At 38.9% G+C, this 24,670-nt stretch overlaps 1 protein-coding gene and 1 pseudogene across 2 annotated transcripts in view; both read left to right on the top strand.

Moving 5' to 3' along the window:
* LOC148852007 (caffeic acid 3-O-methyltransferase-like) overlaps nt 1–5,547 on the top strand; it is a 63,535-nt pseudogene extending 57,988 nt beyond the window's left edge. The window contains exons 4-6 of the transcript XR_016099417.1: nt 4,320–4,630; nt 4,891–4,955; nt 5,191–5,547. The product of XR_016099417.1 is annotated as a caffeic acid 3-O-methyltransferase-like (transcript). The remainder of the gene's footprint in view (nt 1–4,319; nt 4,631–4,890; nt 4,956–5,190) is intronic.
* A 14,443-nt stretch (nt 5,548–19,990) lies between these two features.
* On the top strand, nt 19,991–21,508 carry LOC148852006 (caffeic acid 3-O-methyltransferase-like). Its single transcript, XM_088946297.1, has 3 exons — nt 19,991–20,480; nt 20,631–20,941; nt 21,060–21,508. The coding sequence occupies exons 1-3, from the start codon at nt 20,056–20,058 to the stop codon at nt 21,146–21,148; spliced, it is 825 nt and encodes a 274-aa protein (XP_088802423.1). The 5' UTR covers nt 19,991–20,055; the 3' UTR covers nt 21,149–21,508.
* The last annotated feature ends 3,162 nt before the right edge of the window (nt 21,509–24,670 follow it).

Below are 24,670 nucleotides of genomic sequence, written 5' to 3'. Positions count from 1 at the left end.
CAACAAGTTTTTGATTGTTGACATAATATCACCCTACAACACTATTCTTAGTCGTCCTATCTTGCATGCCCTTTGAGCTATGGTATCAACATACCACTTGACAATGAAGTTCCCAACCAAGCAAGGAATTGTCGTAGTGCGGGGGGACCACCTAGAGTCCCAAAAATGTTACATGTGGGCCTTGAAAGGAAAAGGAAAGTAGTTGTTGGTGGTCGACCTAGACCTCAAAACCACTACTAGGGTCCAACAAAGACCGATGACACCTTGTGGAGAGTGTTATCTCAGTTCCAATCTCAAAGGCTGAGCTTGAGAAGACAATGTAGATTGGATCATACATCGAAGAGCCTCTAAAAAGCAAACTCACTAGAAAAGAAAAGAAATGGAACTTCACCCCATAGCAATGAAGGACCATTGACGAGGAGGTTGGGAAGCTCTTTAGTACCACATTCATTATAGAAGATAGAATACCTAAGCTAGATAGCAAACATGGTGCTCATTTGGGGTGGCAACGAGCCAATCTTTTCACGAGCTCTCGGCTCAATTTCAATCGAGCTCGAGCTCGATCTCAAGCCCAATTCAGTGGCTCGATTAATAAACAAGTTAGACTTGAGCCTACTAGAGCTTGGCTTGTGAGGCTCGCGAGCCGGCTCAAATATATATTATATATATAATAAAATTATATAAAATTATATATATATATATATAATAAAAATCTTATAATTATTAATGATTATAATTCTTAATCTTTAAATATAAAATATTTTTTTTTATATATAAATTTTATTTTTATAAAATATTAATAATATATATAAAAAATATTTTTATACAATATAAAATGAGCCGAGCTGAGCTAAGCCGAGCTCAAAACTGGTACTATTCATCTTGGCTAGACTCGAATCCACCCCTAGTGCTCATTAAAAGGGCAAATAGGAAGTGACATATGTGTATAGATTACACCCACCTAAAGAGAGTAGCCCAAATGATAGCTTCCCCCTCCCTAGAATAGATCAGCTAGTAGACGCCACCTCGGAGTCTAAGATGCTAAGCTTCATGGATGCCTATTCCGGTTACAACTAAGAGAAGACTACTTTTGTAACTGAAAGTGGTCTATATTGTCACAAGGTTTTGCCCTTTAGCATTAAGAATGTCGGGGCAACCTACCAACATATTGTAGACAAGATTTTTTTTTCTGAATTAATAGGAAATAAAATTGAAGTTTATGTTGCTGATATGGTAGAAAAAAGTAGTTTTTTAAACTCCCACATCGTTGATTTAACCAACATATTTAAAGTTTTAAGAAAATATGACCTGAAGCTCAATCTTAACAAATGTGTGTTCAGCGTTACATTGAGTGAGTTCCTTGGTTGCATGGTTACCCAACATGGAATTAAAGTCGAACCTGAGAAGATCCAAGCAATCTTGGATATACAACCTCTGAGGTCGGTGAAGGAAGTCCAAAATCTCACTTGTTGAGTCACCACCCTCGACCACTTTATGTCTAAGTTGACAAGGCAATACCTACCCTTTTTTTAAGAAATAAAAAAAGCCAAAGACTTCCAATGGATCAAGGAGTGCTAGCTCGCTTGTATAAACACTTAAAAAAAGCTAGAAATTTGGGCTTCAAAAATAAGCACTTATTTCTGGCTTATTTCTCAAATACCAATAAGTGCTAATGGCCCAATTGGATGTCGATGGACTCTTAGAAGTCTTGACATCATTCCGATTAACTAGGTTTGGGCTAGAGCAATCTAAATAGGGGTGACCATTTGTTTGGTAAAAATTGAAATATCAAATAAAAATTGTGTTTTGGTTTGTTTGGTTCGGTTAATTTGGTTTTAAAAAATTTCAGTTTCAGTTTTGGTTTTCAAGATTAGAAATTCGATTAACCGAATTAACCAAAATTTATTATATATATATATAATATAATATATGTTATTTAATATTAATATATATAATATACATTAACATATACATATATTATAATATACATATACATATATATTTTAATATGTAATGTATAATATGTATTAGTATAATATTAATAAAATTTGGTTTTAAACGAAATAACCGAAAACTGAACAAAAAATTCAGCTTCAGATTCTTTGGCTTTTTAATAATTCGGTTTCAATTCGGTTTATATTTTATAAGTTTGGTTCTTAAAATTTGATTTATTTGGTTCAGTTTTTAATCGAATAAACCGAATGCTCACCCCTAATAAATACCAATTTTTAAGTTGGAGAGTCGAATAAGACAATATTGAATTTGATCAATTCAAACTTAATTGTCCAAAGTACTTATTGAATTGGATTGGACCTGGTCCATCATAATGGATTTACATTGCATTGGGTCGGGTTTAAGGGTGCAAATGTATCGGATCATGATCCAATATGATCCAAAGTACAATCCTATTTTGTGGGATTTGGTTATCCCATTTCAGCTTTTTGGATTGAATAATACGATCTGATTAAAAATCCAATTATATATATAATTTCATTTTTGTAAGTTTTTATATTATTTATTTATTTTTATAAAAACGTTTATATTTGATGAAAATAGTTGAAAAATGCATTCTTTTGTTTTTATTTAAATGGTCATATTTTATTTTTCTTTTAATAAATTATTTTTTAAATTAAATCGAATTGGATCATATTCGGATATCTGATATTCTTATCAGATTCGAATTTGAATCAATTTTTATAAGATCCTATCGGATCTTCGGATCATATTGGACCAAGCCTACAGTTATTGGATATGATTCAGATTCGAACCAATCCTTTTGCACCCCTAGTCGGTTAAATTAATATCCAATCCATTGACAAATGATAAAAGTAGAAGTGTCAATGGACTATGTTTAGATTGGATGCAATCTAAAATAAAACCAAGTTGAACTGTCCTATAAGACATTGAGCTAGACCTGTCTAGTCCAAAATATTTATTGGATTGGATATAACCTGGTCCACCTATCATTGATTCATATTGGCCTAAATCGGAATGGACAATAACTAACCATGACTTAAAACTCCAGACAGCCTTGTAAGTGAGTTTTATTATCCATAACTCACCTTCTTAGATCACCGTTAGTGATCATTAATAGAAATTGTCTACATAAGAATTTAAGTAGTTTATATGACCAAATAACCCCTTGAATGGCCAATCAAGCTTATTTAATATTTTTATGGCAAAATTACCTTTGACCCATACCCAGGCCCATACTAGGCCCACAACAATCAGGGGTAATTTTGTTATAAAAATATTAAATAAGGCTAACTAATCAATCAGGGGTAATTTGGTCATGTAAAATATTTAAATGCTTATGTAGACAACTTCTATTAATGACCACTAATGGTGTTCTAATGGAAATCTCAGTGGAATGTGAGTTTTGGACAATAAAACTCATTGACAAGGGTGTTTTGAAAAATCATGGTGAGTTTAAGAAAGATGCAAAAATGTTAGGGTAAATTTTAGATAATAACCCTTCTTTAAAGGGAAAATTGTATATTAATACTCTATATTTTGGGTCATCTTATTTTGGTCACCAAACATCAAAACGTACCAATCCAGTACCTAAACTTCCAAAATGTGTCAATTTAGTACAAAACCATTAACTGCTGTTAGGTAGCATGTGAAAGGATGCAAATGCCCTTTGGGTGTCATCTAATTTTATTTACCAATCATCCAAATGCCCAAATCTCGTAGAAGCCAATAGAGAAAAGAAATTTGTCAAAAACCAATCTATTGCTTTGGTTCAGTCTTGATTTTTGAGGAAAAAGATGATGATTAGTATTTAAGGATAATTTTGACATCTTTAAAAGTTTTAAGTCATACATGTCATCAAGTGATAGAGGGAACTAACGGATTGCTAATGGTAAAGACTAACCTGGCATGTTTTGGAAGTTTAGGTACTGAATTGGCATATTTTGAAATCTGAGGACCAAAGTGAGACTAGGCCCAAAGTATAGGGTACTGCAAGTTTCCCTTCTTTAAAATATAAAGTATATTTGAATTAAATCTAATTCGATAGGATTTAAATCCCACCTGAACTCCCTGAATCTTCTTGTATTTTAAATCGGGTTTGGATTTCAGTTTTCAATAATCAGATTGGATTCTGATGTTTTGAGTCCAATTCTGGCTTGATTGCCACCCTGCCCTTTTTGTGGTAGTTACTTGGACTGCAATTGGATTGGGGAGGAATTCAAATAGAGAATTGACAAATCCAATCCTTCATCCAATTCCAAATTTTCTCTAATCCAAATGCAACCATAGTTCTAAATTCATTAAACTCAAGCAAAAGCAAAATCTAATCATCAATTTGGTTGCAGGCATTGCTTGAAAGATGCGGTTCTTGAAGGTGGAATTCCTTTCAACAAGGTCCATGGGATGCATGCATTTAAATATCCTGGGGTAGATGCTAGATTTAACAAGGTCTTCAATAAAGCAATGTCAAATCATACCACAATGACCATGAAGAAAATTCTTGAGACATACAAGGGATTTGAGGGCCTCAAAGAGATAGTTGATGTGGGAGGTGGAATTGGAGTAACAATTAACATGATCACATCCAAGTATCCTCAAATTAAGGGCATTAATTTTGATTTACCCCATGTCATAGCAGATGCACCATCTTATCCTGGTAAAAGCATTTCACTTTCTTTTACTTGAATTGATTTGATTTTCATCTAAGGTTAAACGTATCCCTATACCCAATACACTAAATACTATGCGTTATGACATTTGGCTACTTTTGAAGGTAAATACCCTTATCTTATATGTCCTGACTCAATTCTTGAAACTTAATAAAAGGAAAAATTATAATCTAAGAGTATTATTAAGCACTGTGGGGATTAAACCTTTATTTCATCTAAATTACACTATTTAACTGCTTATGAGCAGGTGTGGAGGATATTGAAGGAGATATGTTTGAATGTGTTCCAAAAGGAGAAGCCATTTTTATGAAGGTGATTCATTTGATTTTTTTTTATAAAAAAGAGTTTCTTTTTTATAATTTAGCACTGTGGGGCTGTAAAGGGTGCAGACTAGTTTCTCTTATTCATGAAGTCAACCCAACCCAACCCAAATTCTAAATAAATGTCAAAAGTTGAATCAAGTTCCTTAGTTTTCTTTTGTATATATCTCATTTCAGGAATTCAATTAAACATGTCTTTCATGGTTCTTTTATTTTTTTTCTTGCAGTGGATACTTCATGATTGGAATGACGAGCATTGCTTGAAACTTCTGAAGAACTGTTGGAAAGCTCTACCCAACTCGGGAAAAGTGATTGTAGTGGAACAATTCTTCCGAAGACCCTTGAGGCGACTAATCCCATCACTAAAATCGTCAGTGAACATGATTTGATCATGTTAACACAAAATCCAGGAGGAAAAGAAAGAACAGTCAAACAGTTCGAGGCCATGGCAATGAGCTCAGGATTTAGCAGTGTTCAGATTATTTGTTCTGCATATCACAGTTGGGTCATGGAATTCCACAAATGATGTATTAGTTTTGGAACTCTTTGTGGTTCTTAGCTTAATGGTTGCTTGATCTTAATAATGATTTTAATGGTGGCTTCAAAAAAAAATAATAATAATATCAATGGATGATGGGATTATATCCTTGTGCAGAACTTGTTTCAAGTCTTTTCCTAATGAATATGGGAATAATTTCATGGTTTTAGAGAGAGAGAGAGAGAATTTTATGATGGAGATTGGGCTTGGGTTGATCAGTTCCCCCAAAGACCCAATAAGACCAAAAGGGCCAAAAAATGTTGTGGCACTTAAACGGGATAAACGTTTGGTCAATGGGTCATGGCCTCATGGGTCGATCTGTCCCCATGTTCAATTTGACCGTTCATCTCGTTCAAATAAATACCAACAGATGAAAATTTGAGAAAAGATAAATATTTCTAAATTATTATGTTTTAAATTTAATTGTACGTTAAAAAAAATTTAATAGTGAACATTATATATTAAAGTATTATGATGTTTTTTTAAAATAATATATAATTTTTCGTCATGTAATTTAAACATTACATATAACATTGAAAATATGTTTTTTATTTAAAAGGACAATCCATTTTTTATTCATTCATATGTTCATGGTGCAAATTTCAGCCCACAGAAAAGGAGCAGTCCACCATGTTTTGACTATTAAGGTTAAAGTTGACATGGGTGAACACGAGGCTAATCCAGATCCAGACATTTTATACAAGGTCGGATGGGCTCCCCACTGGACGTGTCCCACACTTACGGGTGTTCACGGTCTGGGTTGTCGAACTGTGGGATTTTTTTGTGAATTGAACCGGTAGTATTGGTTTTCGGAATATTGGTAATTGGAACCAAATTGAAATCAGTCAATTAACTGGTTGATTAGTTTAATTAATCAACGGTTCAGTTTGTCGGTTTTTTAGTTTTTTTTTTAATTTTATAATATTTATTATAAAAATATATATAAACATATAATAAAAATTTATATATATGTGTAAATATGTATGTATGTATGTATGTATGTATGCAATACTAGTTGCAAATTCATTTTGAAGAATGTTACACATGTTCCTGATATCTACCTAAATCTGATTTCCACTGGCAGGTTAGATGTGAAATATCTTTCTTAAAGTTACGTATATAGATACAAATGAATCCAGCCAGCTTGGTGGAGAACCTCCACCAATTTGAGCAAGTTCCAAAATATTTTGCTTTACAGTTTATCATATGAGCAGAAACAGTCTTCAATCTATCTCTCTTCTATAAAAGTTTGGGACAAAGTTCAAAACAGGAATTGTCAATTAATGCCCATATAAGAATGCTTTGATGTGACTTATTGTCATGGGGTAGTTCTACAGTGGAAGAAACCCGTGCGGTATTCAAGCCAAGGTAGGCCAGGACAAGCATTTGTGTGCTGCAACGCTAGGAGTTGCTCGATGAGATGGCTCCACGAAGGTCAGTAGCACTGGATCATGACCTCAGGTTGCATGGCCGGGGCACTTGGTTGGCTCTGTCTGGTCCATGGGAGCTGCCACTTACGTGCTAAAGGGGGACGACCATGATGTGAGGCGACTGGGTGCCGATGCGAGGGGTCTCTTGTAAACTGATGATGAGGGCACCTATGTGCCATGTTGAGAGGCAACCGCTTGGGCCGGAACACACCCATGTGCTTGGGGCAATAGGGTAGCTCGATGGTTTGACCATTCTGGTCAATGGGTTGTTGACTTTTTCAACGGTTTTTGGCCAAAAATCGGGTTTGGGGTAAAATAGAATCACTTGCCTTGACGGTTTTTGGGCTGAACGGTATGACCGTCCAGGTCAACGGCAGTTTGAAAACCTTGATCTACACAGTTAATCATAAATATCTAATTTTTTGTATTTTATATGATAAATATATTGAAAAATGCATCAATGAATTAATATTAACCAATAAATATTAACTTTTTTTATAAAAAGTAATAGTAAAATAATTAAAAATTTTTAAAATATATTTTAAATATTTAAAATATAATTTTATTGATAAAACATTAAAATTATTAAAATATAAAATTAAGTAAAGTAATTAATATTTTATTGATAAAAATATTAAAAGGTGAAATAGACAATAGGGTAGCCTTTCAGGAAAAGTGTGAAGTAGCGGATAAAAAATCAAGTGTGAACGGTCCCTAACCACGAGATTTTGCTGTTGATGAAAAATTGGGGTGTGGATGGGACCTGTCCACATATTCAAAGGGGGTAACTTTGAATAGCTATTTTGGGCGAGGCATGTTCACCTATTCACGCATATGTCTTTCTTTTTAGTCAAAATAAAATAGGGAAAATTATTAATTTACCTATTCTCATGATAACATACCATTCCCAAAAATGCATCCTAATTCTGCGCAATCCGGGCACTCCTAGCTGGTTGCTGACTGGCTCCTAGCTGGCAACGGACGGTACCTGAGAAGAAGACGGTGAAGGATTCCTGAGGGATTTGCCCGGTGGGAATACTCCGATGCTTAAGTTAGAATGCTGGAGAAAATAGTGAAGAGTGTAAATAGGGCTAAGAGTGTAGGTCACGTTAGATCACTGAGTGCTCGAGAGAAAATTCAAGTAAGATAAGATTCAAGATATAAGGTGCAAGATACCTTCTCCCCTTCGACTAAGGGGCTCTTAAAAATGGGTGTTCTTGTCAAATCGGGAGTAACTGCCACTAGGCCTCTGTTGTAGCCGTTATCTGCCAAGGCTGCACAGGTAACCATTGTAGGGTACTACCCAATCGGATGAGTGACATGTTCGGGAGAACAGGCATGCCACCATCTGTCGAGAGATGTGGGTGCAGTCTGTCGAATTGACAGGGACTGCACCGTCAGCCAGGAGAGGTGGCATAGTCTGATGGGTACGGTCTTTTCAGATAGAAGCTTCCTGAAAACATCGCGTCGCTCAGTCACAAGCAACCTTATAGCGAGCTCCTAGGGGTACTTTGAGGTGATTCCTCTTAAGGTTGCCTTTGGGGCAGTTTTTCTACCTAAGTATTGAAGTGAGCTGGTTACCCTAGCTCGTGAGCTGGGATAGACTTGTCTTGGATTATTCCCTTTTAGTACATCAGGGTCCTTGAGCTCGCGTTATAGCGAGCTCCCCCTATAGCGAACTATGACGTAGCGAGCTGTCCTACGGGCTTGTTACTTAGTCGCAGTCAGGTTGTGGTGCTGAGCTGTTACTTGTGCTGAGTTGTGTCCACGTGTCATCATCTCAAAGGGTCAGGTCAAATCACCTTCCATCAATTGCCCCCCACTCCTCGAGTTAAGGGTGCTACCTTAGCGTGAGGAGTTAATGAAGTGTGACGGGTGGATTTGACCGAAGTTCAAACTTGATTGACTACACGCATTAAATGTGCACGTAGAAGTCAAGGGATTTCTGACCTTTCGAATGCCGAGAAATGCACCAAAGCGGCTCTTAACTTCGGAAGTTGTGCAGCCGTCATTACCTCAATCATGGGAGGCGTGTAGCTAGTCACATTTCGGTTTCAGAAGATGTGTGGTCAGCTTGACTGTGAATCGTCAGATCTGTCTCAATCTGAGCCGTCGGTTTGAGGGCACAGTGGCTATAAATAGGAGGGCCCCAGGCCTCATTTTCTTTTACGCTAACTTGTCTCGTCTTCGGATTCTGAGGTCGCGTATCCATCTAGCTGCCTGAGCTCTTCTCCCGTTCACACTGTCTCTTCTTTTCTGGTGAGTCTTATCATCTTGTCAATATGTTTGGATATCCGTACCATGTCTATTCCCGAGACAGTAACCAAGATGACGCTCCCTCGAGCTCAAGGGGATCTTGGTGGTAGGCCCCGGAGGCTTGGGAGGCCTCCGGTGAGATGGCTTCCACTTTTTGGGGCAGGGAGCCCGACCGCTTTGGTTCCTCCTCCATGTCGATGGAGTGACTTAGGTCTTTAGTTCTTCATTTTAACCTTCCCAGAGACCTCATCTACAGTCTCCCTTCTAGTAACTTTCCCTGGGAGCATGGTCCCAACAAGCTAGTGATTTTTCAGGAACAGTTCATGGCTAGCCTACGTCTTCCTCAACCTTGACATCCTCTCCACCATCCTCTGCATCAAGAATGCTTCTCCCGGAGCGCCTCCAGAAAGGCGTTCCTACTATTTTTCTCCTTGCCGCGGCTTCAAGCTCTTATACGAGCTGCCGAACAGGATCCCGACCTAGAAGCGGGACTATTTCGTAGTCCATAACCCCGAAGGGTGGCCCTTCCCAACTCACTGGAGGGCCACCATCTAGGATTCAGGGGTTGAGTTGGACCCCGAAGTTCAAAAAATGCTGCAGTCCTGGGCAGCAGTTGGCTTCCATTGGTCGGACTACTTGACCGAAGAAAAGCTCACACATGCTGGCCTGAGCCTGGGTAGGTTGCCTTTCAGGTCGCATAGTGCCTTGTAATTTTTTTTTACTGGACTAATACCTTGTGGTTTTTTGGCAGCCATCATGTCTGGTGTTGATGCATGCCACCTCCTGCCCAGCAACCAGAACCGTAAGGCGAAGAGATTGCATCCTGACTGATCTTCCACTTCTGCGGGTACTGAGTTCGAGTCTGCTGACCTGGACTTCGGTTCTCCACTGCTTGAGGTCCCACCGGTCCCATCTGAGAGAGTTTCCAGTCCAGTCCAGTTTTGAAAACCATGGTATTTACCTATAATGTGTCACTGAGATTATTTGTTAATGGTATGGGCCTATTGAATACATTGTTCTCTAAGGCCTATCCATATTCAATATCCATGGCCAGATCTTTGCTTGAATGACTCCATACAGCTTAGGAAGGAGTTTGGATCTGCTGATTACAACGTATGATTGTTTTGTTAGTCATATTCATCCAGTCATACATTGGGAATATCTCTTATACTTTATATAACTAATGTTTCAACTGTATAGCTAGATGAATATAGTTAGCAATGTGTTTGGTGCAGTGCATGCCTTAATGCTTGGCAGGTTTTGATAATTTGCTTATAAACATTTGGACCATGGTATCAGAAAAATTTATGTCCAATCAACTGGTATCATAAAAGATGTGTGGCGTTGATCACAATTTGATGGGCATTGGTGTCAAAAATGTCATTTTACTCTTTCATCTAAAAAGAATCATTAATAACTAATACAACTACAAACTAAACCTATAATGAATGTCTTAGTAATAGAGGCAAACTAAATGGCAGGTCTCACTAAACACATCAATTAAACTATTGGGGGGGTCAATAACCCTAAAATGGGTTGACAATGTTGGAAGTGTTACAATCCATTATATGAGTGGCCGAACCATGCTTGATGAATGATTGAAATTTCAAAATTTTCCTAATTCTTCTATGAATCAAAATCCCTATGCTTTGAAAAATTGTATTTTTTAGGATCGGTCTTACACTAAATCAGACCAGATTTGAAACTAATCAAAGAGAGATGTATATCTGATACGAATACTAAAAATGCAAACCCTATGATTGAGGTTCACGCCTAAATCAGTCCTAAAACCAGGCTCCACTAAAGAAGGTGCAATGTTATTCCTAAAGCCAGTTCAACAACACAGTTTTCTATGAAACTGAGATCCAAATGCTTGGACCATACTGAGGATGATGGGCCTGATATCCCCTGATTTTTTATTGAAAGTTGGAGGAGAACTAATCTAAATCAGTCTCAAAAAGTTGATGTCGAACTAGGAAAAACTAAGAGACAAAAGGGTGCAAAGTGAACTAGAAATTGCAAAAATGTGGAGTTGTCTTGAAATGGTTCACCCCTCATCTTTTATAATCTCTTAAGGAGCTATCTACTAATCTAATTAGGAGATAATCCAGATTTAAATCAGATCTGGACTCTAATTAGAGATAACGCCTTATCTTCTTATAAGATTAGGTGCTCCATACCCAGATTTGCCCGTTGTCACATGACAAATTAAGCTATCATATGGCAGCTAAATTAATCATATTAGTTATGGGCCTTATGCCCATCATTTATAAGGCTCATGACCCAATCAGTCTAAAAAAGTTGATGTCAAACTAGGAAAAACTAAGAGACAAAAGGGTGCAAAGTGAACTAGAAATTGCAAAAATGTGGAGTTGTCTTGAAATGGTTCATCCCTCATCTTTTATAATCTCTCAAGGAGCTATCTACTAATCTAATTAGGAGATAATCGAGATTTAAATCAGATCTGGACTCTAATTAGAGATAACGCCTTATCTTCTTATAAAATTAGGTGCTCCATACCCAGATTTGCCCCTTGTCACATGACAAATTAAGCTATCATATGGCAGCTAAATTAATCATATTAATTATGGGCCTTAAGCCCATCATTTATAAGGCTCATGACCCAAGGGTATTGCATGGTCAATTTAGGTCTGATTTGTATGGCGTGGGACCCCATAATGACTTCACATAAATCCATATTTGGTCAACTCATCCTCTGTAAAAAGGGTTGGCCGAATTCACTACTAAACATAGTGAACCCCTAAGCACATCACTATGGGCTCAATATGGGCCCAACATTTACACTTAAATGATCCATGAATCTAGCCATCCTATGGGAACCCAAGGATAATGGACTTAAGTAAAATAAATCCCATTAGGTAATCAGCCCTTAATAGTCTCTTACACTTAATCTCTTAGTCCATAATGATCAAACACTACTCGACATGGAATGACCTCTCCCTTGGCTGCAAGGTCTAGTGTTACACTCTCTACTCAGATGGATCGTGTGAATTAAAACCATGTGCTTATTTGATTCCATATTTGTAATAGTGCTTATTTGGGACACCATGTGGGCCCGACCTTTGAACCCAGGAGAGCGGTGCCTAACCCTTTCCCTCTCACATCTGAGTCTGACCCAGATTGGTTTAGTTGGTGCCTCAAGCTACTAGAGTCACTATTGAACTAAAATGATTTTGATACTATTCCCGGATGTTCATCACCTCCATTTCCTAATTTGATGGATGATGACCCCAAATCTAGCCCAAGTAGTCGTTTTCCCAACGCTCACAGTATTTTTAAAGATTGATGTTTTGGAAGCTAAATAATTGTCCTATTCTATTTATTTATGAATATCATTTACATAGAATAGGGGTGTGTGTGAACAAGATTGTATCAGCCATAGTTTATTAGTGTGATTGTAATGCCCCCATTTTAAAATTCCTATGTGTGTGCTCATTTTCTTGTTTACTGTTTTGTTTTTGTTTTTTATTCTCTTATCTAATAGCTTAAGCTTTTATGTTGAATGGTTATCTACCAAGGTATCAAAGCCTATTTGTAAGTGGTCTAATGTTCAATCTTTGTCATCCCATTATAATTAAATTTCAGTATAAGGTATAAGACTGCCCTTGTTCATGCTTCATGCTTCAAGCCCAATAAGTTTTCACATGATGGATTGTGTTAGATAATAAAAATCTAATTAGGGACCACATTAATGGGTTGTGCAGTTGCTCTAAATAGATACTACAAATTGCACATGCTAGCATATCTGAAATTGATATACAAAGAGGGCCGACCATTTTGGAATTGTGGGGAAGACATTGGATGTAAATCTGCATAAAGTTGTTTCCATGTGTATTTATATTTAAACACATTTATAATTATTTATTTATTGATTTTGGATTTTTTTCTAAATCACACTAATTTTAGTGAAACAAATGAACCAAAATGATTTTGCTACTATTCTCGGAGGTCCCATCACCTTCATTTCCTAATTTGATGGGTGGAAACTCTAATTCTAGCCCAAGTGAGTCGTTTTCCCGACATTAACAGACTAGTGATTCCACTAGGGAGTTCTCGGACCATGGGTGGAGCTCACATGGGGTTTATTTGGCTTGATTGCCTTTTCTTGTATATATGCATGGTTATGTGCTATTTGCTTTTGTTTTAGTAATAGCTACTTATTTTCTAATAATTAGATAGTTTTTTACTTCTTTATGTCTATTATTGCTTATCTGCTCACTTACACTCTACACGCACCATTTGCATTAGGTTTAGCATCCTATGCCCTATTAGGAAGGGTCCTAGGTGGTAGGTCATTGGGGTCTTGGTCCTAATAGTCTAACCAAATGCCCAAACTAGTCATTCACAAGAGAAGCCCATTTGTCTAGTGGGTGGAAATTTAAAGACCAGTTACCTAGCTTGTTGGAGCCTTGTGACTAGAAATAAACTGTGTCAATCCATGCATTTTTACTTAGATCCAATTTTAAATTTAGAAAGGAGTAGGAAGGTCGAGCAACACCTTCTGACCTACAGAAGTCTTCAATACCCTCAGGAAATACAAGATGAAGCTGAACCTGACCAAATGTGCTTTTAAGGTCGGCTCGGGTAAATTCCTTGGGTTCAGGGTGACACAAAGGGGTATTGAGGCAAACCCAAAGAAAATACAGGCCATCCTCAACATGCAATCCCCTTGAACCCACAGAGATGTACAATGGCTCACAGGTAGAATATTCGCCTTTAGCAGGTTCATGTCCAAATCTGTAGACCGGTGTCTGCCATTCTCCAAAGCTCTCAAACGATCGAAGGACTTCTAATGGACTAAGGAATGTGAACCCTTTCCAGAACTAAAGTGGTACCTAAGTTCACCGCCTCTCTTCACCAAGCCGAGCCCAGGGGATGAGCTATTGCTTTACCTCTCAGCCGGGGATGAGGTCGTCAGCTTAGTACTAGTCAAAGAGGAAGACCGGGTATAGAAGCCGATTTACTATACCAATGGAGTCCTTGGTGGCACAGAAACTCGGTACTCTAACTTGGAGAAAATAGCTTTGGCTTTGGTCACCTCGTCCAGAAAGCTCAGACCATACTTTTAGGCCCACACTATTTGAATGCTCACCAACAACAGCTTAGGTAAGTCCTCCAAAGACTAGAAGCATATGGCCGCTTAATTATGGAGCATGGAGTTCAGTGAGTTTGACATCGAGTATGCACCCTGGCCTGCGATCAAAGTTCAGTTCCTACCTAACTTCATTGTCGAATGCATGTTCACCATCAAGTATCCTGCCCCGCCGTTCTTTATATGGACCCTACACATGGACGACTCACCCAATCACCAAGGCAATAGATCCAATCTTATTCTCCTTTGCCCCGATGACAAAGTGTTAGAGCGTGCCCTCAGATTCGAGCTTAAAGCATCCAACAATGAGGCTGAGTATGAGGTTTTGATCGCTGGGCTATGCCTCTACCTAGACCTGGGAGCTCAAAGAATAGAAGCCTTCAATGACTCTCATTTGGTAGTCAACCAGATCCATAGACAATTTGAGATGATAATGTCCACGATGGTAAGTTACCTACAGGAGGTGCAGGAGCTCATGCGCCGACTTGAGCACTTCAACATCCAGTAGATTCCTCGACCTGAGAACATAAGAGCCGATGCACTATCCAAGTTGGCCAGCTCCCTAAGAACCAACCTTAGCAAATCAGGACGGTTGGACACCCTAGCCTAGCCGAGCATCACGTAGATAACTCTCCTCGTCCTCCCGGTACAGCATGACCCATCCTGGATGGACCCTATAACATAGTACCTTTGTAAAGGCACACTTCCAGAAGATTGGATAGAAGCAAAGATACTCCAACACACATCAGCCCGGTATTGCCTTATATAGGGTCTACTCTACCGCCGGTCACATACTCTCCCCTACCTGGAATGCCTCTCCCAATCTGAGGTAGACTACATCCTCAAGGAAATCCATAAAGGAATTTGCGGAGACCATCTTGGTGCACACACGCTAGCACACAAGGCACTCTAGCAAGGTTATTTTTGGCCGACGATGAAACAGGATGTGGCCCAATTGGTTTGGAGATGCAACAGTTACTGGCGACACTCCAATCTCCACCACAAGCCTGCAGTCCCCCTGAAGCGAATCACTAGCCCATAGCCGTTTGTGCAATGGGGGATGAACATCGTCGGCTCCTTTCCCATTGTGATTGCTCAAAAGAAGTTCCTCCTAGTGGCGGTGGATTACTTTGCCAAATGAGTAGAAGTTGAAGCTCTAGCACGCATTACTGTGCATAATGCCTGAAACTTTTCTAGAAAAGTATTGTCTACTAATTTAGTATTCCACACATCCTCATCACAGATAATGGGACATAGTTCACTAATCGAAAGTTTGAAGCCCTCTCCTTCGACCTAAAGATTGACCATCAGACCACGACTGTACACTGACCCCAGAGCAAAGGGTAGACCGAGTTGACCAACCAAACCTTGTTGCACGGCCTGAAGACTCGGCTAGACCAAGCCAAGGGGAGGTGGGCTAAGGAACTGTCGAGCATACTTTGGGCATACATGACTACTCCGTGGGGCAGTCACCGGTGAGACCCTCTTTAGCCTGACCTACGGGCCCGAGGCTATGGTTTCCGTAGAGATTGGTTCTCCAACCCTCTAGGCAGAGCTCTTCGATGGAGACCAGAACGATGAGGGCCTTCTCGCAGAGTTAGACCTGATTGAGGAAGCCCGGGTCTGAGCATATGTCAAGATAGTAGCACAATAGTAGAGGATGGCAACCTCATCCTCTACAAAGTCATAGTACCCGCGCCAGAGAAGGAAAGCTCAAACTGAATTGGGAAGGGCCATATAGAGTCACCAAGGTCTTGGGCCCAAGCACCTATAGGCTCGAAGACCTAGATGGCCGACTAATATTAAGGAGTTGGAACTCGGGAAATCTCAAGATGTACTACCAGTAAACTTGCAAGTAATAAAAGTTTCCTTCCTTTTAAGTTACAGCTCTGACCCCAAGGTGCGCACACGCCCACCACACACACTGTACATACACAAGCTGAGCAGCACTACCAAACGAGTTAACTCCACCGATCCCCGAACAGCTGAGCCCATTACGCCTAGCTCAGTAGTGTATCATTGACTAAACTACCCGACTCAGCTGACAACGACTAAGCCTAGACATGGAGGAATAGCGCCCCCGCCCACCAAGGCCTGAGGGCGGTCGAGGAACTCGCACATCCGCCAGCTTAATAACCAAGCTAGTTGGGAAACGGCTAGCCCTAGAAGGGCCCCAAAGGCTCATGAGATCGGAAACTAAGTGTCCCATGGTTGAGAGCTCGGAAAATGAAAGATCTCGGGTAACTACACCTTGGTCAGCACAAGAGCGGGGAAGCTGAGGCATAACTCGGCTGGCTATGCCTCGACCAACTACACCTCGATCACGACAAGACTAGGGATGCCAAGGCATAACCCATCTAGCTATGCCTTGGCTAACTACATCTCGGTCGGCACAAGACTAGGGATGCTGAGTTGTTGCCTGGTTGGCTATGCCTCAACCAACGACTAAAATCATAGGAGTACGAAGAGGTCACCCAAGGCACAACCTACCCAGCCAACAGAAAATGGTGCAATAAGGCCAACTGAATACTGTATAATAAGATGCCGAGGCATAGCAAGCCCCCCCAAAATTGTTCATTACATCACTTAAGGCTTGGCATACCAAGCCCCCCCAAAAAAAACAAAACAATAGAAAAAGAGAGAGAAGGAAGTCGCTCAATCCTCGGTAGTAGAGTTAGCAACAATATTAATGGCTTTGACCTCAACATCAGCTCCCTTGGTGGATCCTTGCGAATAATCCGGATTGAAAGCACCCTAGCCCTGTGACTCATCAGCCGACTCCGGATGGTGGCGAAGGATCATTCGACAAAAGAGGTTGATCCTAGCCGCAAAGGAAGCTTTGGTGTATTCGTCCATCTGTAGTTGCATCTCCTCTAACACCTTGTATTGGTTGATTGCCTCCTTAGTAGCCTCTTGCCTCAACCTGTCTTTCTCTGCCTTAAGCTTGGCGATCTCTCACCTCAGCTCTTGGACAAGGCTGGCCTACTTGGCCAACTATACCTTTATCTTGGCAACCTCCCTCTCAAGAGCGGCCAATCTCTCTCTAGCAGTCAATAGCTTGGCCAACTGGGCCTTCTGCCATAGATACTCAAAGTGTTACCATTCCTACGTTGATTGGAGGTCTCTAAGATGACCAACTAGCACGATTGCCGCACAAGCATTTTGTAGATGAACATGATAAGTATACCAAGAAAGAGAATGAAACACAAGGAATAAGAAGAGGAGACCTACCTAGGCCATAGACCATAGTAGCGCACACTCTAGTGCTCCGTTTCCGACCTTGATTGGTTCCCAAGCTATTGACATTGTCATGATTCCCCGCAATAACTGCTCGGGAACCCCAAGCATCTCCTCATTGTCATCTAAACAAGCCGACCACCTCGGCTTGTGCAGACCTGAGCTACTGCCTGCCTTAGTTACTAATGCGCCTATGGGACGACGAACCCCTTTAGGGTTGATCACGACAATGTTCTCCTCCTCAACCTCCTATTGCTGGACTCTCTATTGCCGAAGAGCCCCCTGTTCGCGGAATGTGGCCATTCTCCTATCTTGGGGCAAGCTTTTGGTTTCACACTGGCATGCTCCTGTCTTTGTCGAAGTGCCTTCATTCGGTGAACAATCTATTCCTCGCTTACCATACTTGTACCTACAACACAAGATACCCGATGTAAGTAAAAGGAAGATAAGATAAATTTAACTCGATGAACGAATAGTAAAGGAAGCAGACTAGCCACCCTCTCCTCAGCCCAATGAGCATCAACGTCTTCGAAGATGTGTATGCGATAACGTCGATTTCTTGAATCATGTTGAGGTCCAACCTCTCCTCCCAAGTGAGCGCTGACCATTGGGGCTACAGCAGAGTTGTCCTCAGCTCCCGCAGCTTGGCAGGAAAAGGGGGAAACTTCGGAATGCACACGAAGAAGAACGACTCTTTCCAGTGCTTCATGGAGGAAGGGGCCCAACTACTGACCAAATGTTCCACCGAGTGGAGAAGTAATAGTACCCTTGCTAGTGGTGTTTCAGCTGGAGCATAAAGTTCACCATCCCCAGGGTCATATCGGCATCACAGACGACACAGTAGGACATAAGTCCGAGCAGGAATCTGAAAGAGTTTAGCATCAGCTGCACTGACAACACCTTGTATCAGTTTAGCACCTCGACGAACCCTTTGCTCAATAGGAACCACAACCCAACCTCCAAACTGTGCTCATAAACGCATATTCACTATAGACCAGAACTTGAAAGAAAGCTGCACAGTTAGAGTAAAGATAATCTCTCTCTCACGGCTCACAATCTCATAATTTCTGAAATATATAGAGGCTCGTCCATGATGCTAATGACATATGAATGCGTGATGAGAAATGTAGTTTGATGACAACCACTACCGACCATTAGGTAGGCTTCTACCTAAACTTTTGTTTATTTTTTTTCTTTGTTACCAACGAAAATATCTTCTTTTTTTTTCTTTGGTTAAAAAAATTTCACTCCACAAGCAAGAAAACAACCGAGCAAAGACGAGAAACCAAAAGCTTTAGGCTGCTTTTGGTTGCAACACAAAATTGTTTGCATTAGTATAAAAATTCATAGGAGTGCACATAAAGTTAATGCATATTTTGATTTAATTTTGTTTTGCGCTTTACTTTATTCTGTTTCACATCTTATTTTACTTTATTTGAACTACAATCAAAGAAAATAAGGTAAAATTTGGCACAAAAATAAATCAAAATTTTCACCCAAATCATTTGCACTGCTATAACTTTGCATCAATACAAATTTATTTTGCAACCAAACACAACCTTAGGAACAGAAAAAAAAATTATCAACAATTTATGAAATAGGACAAAGGGCATGCGTCTAACCACTCATTTTTTTGGTGTTTCTTGTATTTGCTTTATTGTTTTTTTACTTGTGTAGTGAAATTCTGTTAACCAAAGAAGAAAAAAAAGAAGATATTTTCGTTGCTAAGAAAGAAAAAAAAAAACCAAAAGTATAAGTAGAAGCATACCTGGTTGCCATCAAACTACAAATCATATCAATAATTCACATCACATGTCATTAGCATCATGGACGAGCCTCTATATATTTCATAAACAGTGAGATTGTGAGCCGTGAGAGAGGGATTATCTTTATGAAATAGGACAAAGGGCATGCGTCTAACCACTCATCTGAAGAGACCAAACCCCACTGGGCAAATTGATTGAAATGAGATTTAAAAACCTTACCTAATTGCTAGCAACTTGGTCGGGGATTGATTCCAATCGGCAATTGATCTTATCAAGATTTCAGTCTTATTAAAATAATTTTGAGTTCCATCCTGCCTATATTATTACGTTGATTCAGCATGCTCATTTTAATGAAGGTCAAAGGAAGTGAAAAGGTAAGATCTATGCTTGATACCTTGCTACATAATCATTCAACATAAAAGCTTAAGCTATTAGAGTAATTTCATTTTTTTGGTGTTTTTTGTATTTGCTTTATTGTTTTTTTACTTGTGTAGTGAAATTCTGTTAATCAAAGAAAAAAAGAAGAAGATATTTTCGTTGCTAAGAAAGAAAAAAAAAAACCAAAAGTATAAGTAGAAGCATACCTGGTTGCCATCAAACTACAAATCATATCAATAATTCACATCACATGTCATTAGCATCATGGACGAGCCTCTATATATTTCATAAACAGTGAGATTGTGAGCCGTGAGAGAGGGATTATCTTTATTCTAACTGTGTAGCTTTCTTTCTAGTTCTACTATACAGTGAGTATGGCTTTAATCCTCAGTAATCACTTTGAAACCCCAAATGAAGAGAAAGAAGAAGAAAACTGTATATTGGCGGCCATGCAATTGGCAAGTGCTTCAGTGCTTCCTATGGCCTTGAAAGTCACTACAGAACTAGATGTGTTCGAGATCATATCTAGAGCTGGCCCTGATGCGTGCCTCTCGGCTTCAGAGATTGCCTTGCACCTTCACACTGAAAACCCAGATGCAGCATCCATGCTCGACCGTCTCTTGTCTCTACTGACGAGCTACTCTGTTCTTAAATGCTCTCTCGTCAAACGGGACAATGACCAAGTGGAAAGGCGTTATGGCTTGGCTCCTGTCTGCAAATTTTTCACCAACAGCCAGGACGGAGTGTCTCTTCGACCCCTGCTTCTACTGCATCAGGACAAGTCGCTCATTGATAGCTGGTATGATCTTACTTGCCGAGCTATGATCTCAGATTTGGGCAAAATATTCCACCACCACCATCACTCCTTATGTGACATGCATTCTGTATTTCCAGGAGAAAAAAAAAAAAAAAACACTACATTCTATCTGAACTTTATCGCTGCTTGCAGGTACCAGCTGAGAGATGTTATATTGGAAGGTGGAATTCCTTTCCATAAGGTACATGGAATGACCTTATTTCAGTACTGTGAGAAAGATTCAAGGTATAACGAATTCTTTAATAAAGGAATGTCAGGTCACACCACAATAGTCTTGAAGAAGATTCTTGACACATACAAGGGATTTGGAGGTCTTAAAGAGGTGGTTGACGTGGGAGGTGGGAATGGAACCACACTAAAAATGATTACATCTAGGTATCCTCAAATCAAAGGTATCAATTTTGATTTGCTTCATGTGATAGAAGCAGCACCATCCTACCCTGGTAAGAATTTTATTTGGCTTGGCTTGATAATTATTAGTAGAAAAAACCCAGCTTTTCTACTTCCTTTAATTTTTAACAGCTAACAGAAACTCAAAAAGTATTTGTAACCATGGGACAGGTGTGAAACATGTTGGAGGAGATATGTTTGAATATGTCCCCAAAGGAGAAACCATTTTTATGAAGGTTAGTTCTTCTTTTAGTTCTTGAGAGGGGTAGAATGGAGTACGACTTGAGCTCCTACTGCTCCCAATTCAAGCTTTGTTGCTGGTTGGTCCGAAAGAAGTTCTCTAGGCTCAACCTTGACAGCATAACAATGAAGGGCCTGGATCCTGAGATGGTGGACCAGGCGGAGGAGGAGGAGCCTGACTCTCCGAAGGATGACGACGAGGTGGAGGAGGTGGACCCTTGAGGCTGGCAGCTCTTCTGTTATTTTCTTCTAACTGAATTCTAGTGGTTCTCGGGTGCTAGAGCCCAGTTTTTTAAATCTCTCTCTTGGACAATATATAATTTTTCGTCATGTAATTTAAACATTACATATAACATTGAAAATATGTTTTTTATTTAAAAGGACAATCCATTTTTTATTCATTCATATGTTCATGGTGCAAATTTCAGCCCACAAAAAAGGAGCAGTCCACCATGTTTTGACTATTGAGGTTAAAGTTGACATGGGTGAAGACGAGGCTAATCCAGATCCAGACATTTTATACAAGGTCGGATGGGCTCCCCACTGGACGTGTCCCACACTTACGGGTGTTCACGGTGTGGGTAGTCGAACTGTGGGCTTTTTTTGTGAATTGAACCGGTAGTATTGGTTTTCGGAAAATTGGTAATTGGAACCGAATTGAAATTAGTCAATTAACTGGTTGATTAGTTCAATTAATCAACGGTTCAGTTTGTCGGTTTTTTAGTTTTTTTTTTATTTTATAATATTTATTATAAAAATATATATAAACATATAATAAAAAATTATAAATATATATTTTTATATATAATATGTATTTAGTAATTTATAATATAATATATATAAATTTATAGAAAATATATAGAAAAACATGTATATCGGTCGAATCAGTTAATCGAAACCAAACTGACCGATTCGATTAATCAAATTTTCGATTCAATTTCGATCGATTCAATTTTTTGCAATGTTTGATTTTTAGCATCTCTTACCATGGGCCCTATTTTGTCTACAGCAAGATGATTGTGGAAATAGTTTCCACTTTCCAGCGCTGCTCTGTACTTTTTATCATTTATAGTATAATCTTTCATTTCTAGAAATTGATAAGAAAAATTCAACCTGATGGCTTTTCAATACATCGTATTTACCATCGTTTTTAAAACCGACCCGGTGACCGAATTGGTCAGGGGTCCAGTTATCAGGTCAAATGGTTCGACTATTCGAATTGAATGTTCGACCTGTTTTGATAAAAATAAAAAAAATTCAAAAAAATAAAATAAAAAATGGTCAAAACTGTTTGAATGGTTCGAATGATTAACCACCCGGTTCAGTGGTTCACTGACCAAAATCAACAATTTTGGGGGAAAAATCCAATTTTTGGGGAAAACAGAACCAGTCACTTGACCAGTTCCCGGTTTTTCCAGTCCAGTCCAGTTTTGAAAACCATGGTATTTACCTATAATGTGTTAATGAGATTATTTGTTAATGGTGTGGGCCTATTGAATACATTGTTCTCTAAGGCCTATCCATATTCAATATCCATGGCCAAATCTTTGCTTGAATGACTCCATACAGCTTAGGAAGGAGTTCGGATCTGCTGATTACAATGTATGATTGTTTTGTTAGTCATATTCATCCAGTCATACATTGGGAATATCTCTTATACTTTATATAACCGATGTTTCAACTGTATAGCTAGATGAATATAGTCAGCAATGTGTTTGGTGCAGTGCATGCCTTAATGCTTGGCAGGTTTTGATAATTTGCTTATAAACATTTGGACCATGGTATCAGAAAAATTTATGTCCAATCAACTGGTATCATAAAAGATGTGTGGCGTTGATCACAATTTGATGGGCATTGGTGTCAAAAATGTCATTTTACTCTTTCATCTAAAAAGAATCATTAATAACTAATACAACTACAAACTAAACCTATAATGAATGTCTTAGTAATAGAGGCAAACTAAATGGCAGGTCTCACTAAACACATCAATTAAACTATTGGGGGGGGGGGTCAATAACCCTAAAATGGGTTGACAATGTTGGAAGTGTTACAATCCATTCTATGAGTGGCCGAACATTGCTTGATGAATGATCGAAATTTCAAAATTTTCCTAATTCTTCTATGAATCAAAATCCCTATGCTTTGAAAAACTGTATTTTTTAGGATCGGTCTTACACTAAATCAGACCAGATTTGAAACTAATCAAAGAGATGTATATCTGATACGAATACAAAAAATGCAAACCCTATGATTGAAGTTCACGCCTAAATCAGTCCTAAAACCAGGCTCCACTAAAGAATGTGCAATGTTATTCCTAAAGCCAGTTCAACAACACAGTTTTCTATGAAACTGAGACCCAAATGCTTGGACCATACTGAGGATGATGGGCCTGATATCCCCTGATTTTTTATTGAAAGTTGGAGGAAAACTAATCTAAATCAGTCTCAAAAAGTTGATGTCAAACTAGGAAAAACTAAGAGACAAAAGGGTGCAAAGTGAACTAGAAATTGCAAAAATGTGGAGTTGTCTTGAAATGGTTCACCCCTCATCTTTTATAATCTCTTAAGGAGCTATCTACTAATCTAATTAGGAGATAATCCAGATTTAAATCAGATCTGGACTCTAATTAGAGATAACGCCTTATCTTCTTATAAGATTAGGTGCTCCATACCCAGATTTGCCCGTTGTCACATGACAAATTAAGCTATCATATGGCAGCTAAATTAATCATATTAATTATGGGCCTTAAGCCCATCATTTATAAGGCTCATGACCCAATCAGTCTCAAAAAGTTGATGTCGAACTAGGAAAAACTAAGAGACAAAAGGGTGCAAAGTGAACTAGAAATTGCAAAAATGTGGAGTTGTCTTGAAATGGTTCACCCCTCATCTTTTATAATTCTCAAGGAGCTATCTACTAATCTAATTAGGAGATAATCAAGATTTAAATCAGATCTGGACTCTAATTAGAGATAACGTCTTATCTTCTTATAAAATTAGGTGCTCCATACCCAGATTTGCCCGTTGTCACACGACAAATTAAGCTATCATATGGCAGCTAAATTAATCATATTAATTATGGGCCTTAAGCCCATCATTTATAAGGCTCATGACCCAAGGGTATTGCATGGTCAATTTAGGTCTGATTTGTATGGCATGGGACCCCAAAATGACTTCACATAAATCCATATTTCTTTAACTTATCCTCTGTAAAAAGGGTTGGCCGAATTCACTACTAAACATAGTGAACCCCTAAGCACATCACTATGGGCTCAATATGGGCCCAACATTTACACTTAAAAATGATCCATGAATCTAGCCATCCTATGGGAACCCAAGGATAATGGACTTAAGTAAAATAAATCTCATTAGGTAATCAGCCCTTAATAGTCTCTTACACTTAATCTCTTAGTCCATAATGATCAAACACTACTCGACATGGAATGACCTCTCCCTTGGCTGCAAGGTCTAGTGTTACACTCTCTACTCAGATGGATCCTGTGAATTAAAACCATGTGCTTATTTGATTCTATATTTGTAATA

Source organism: Nelumbo lutea, chromosome 5, assembly GCF_056320005.1.
Source record: "Nelumbo lutea isolate HS-2025 chromosome 5, American lotus-T2T, whole genome shotgun sequence".
In the NCBI taxonomy this organism is placed as follows: domain Eukaryota; kingdom Viridiplantae; phylum Streptophyta; class Magnoliopsida; order Proteales; family Nelumbonaceae; genus Nelumbo; species Nelumbo lutea.
Note: the sequence above shows the minus strand (reverse complement) of the source record. Positions and strands in the feature narration are given on the sequence as shown.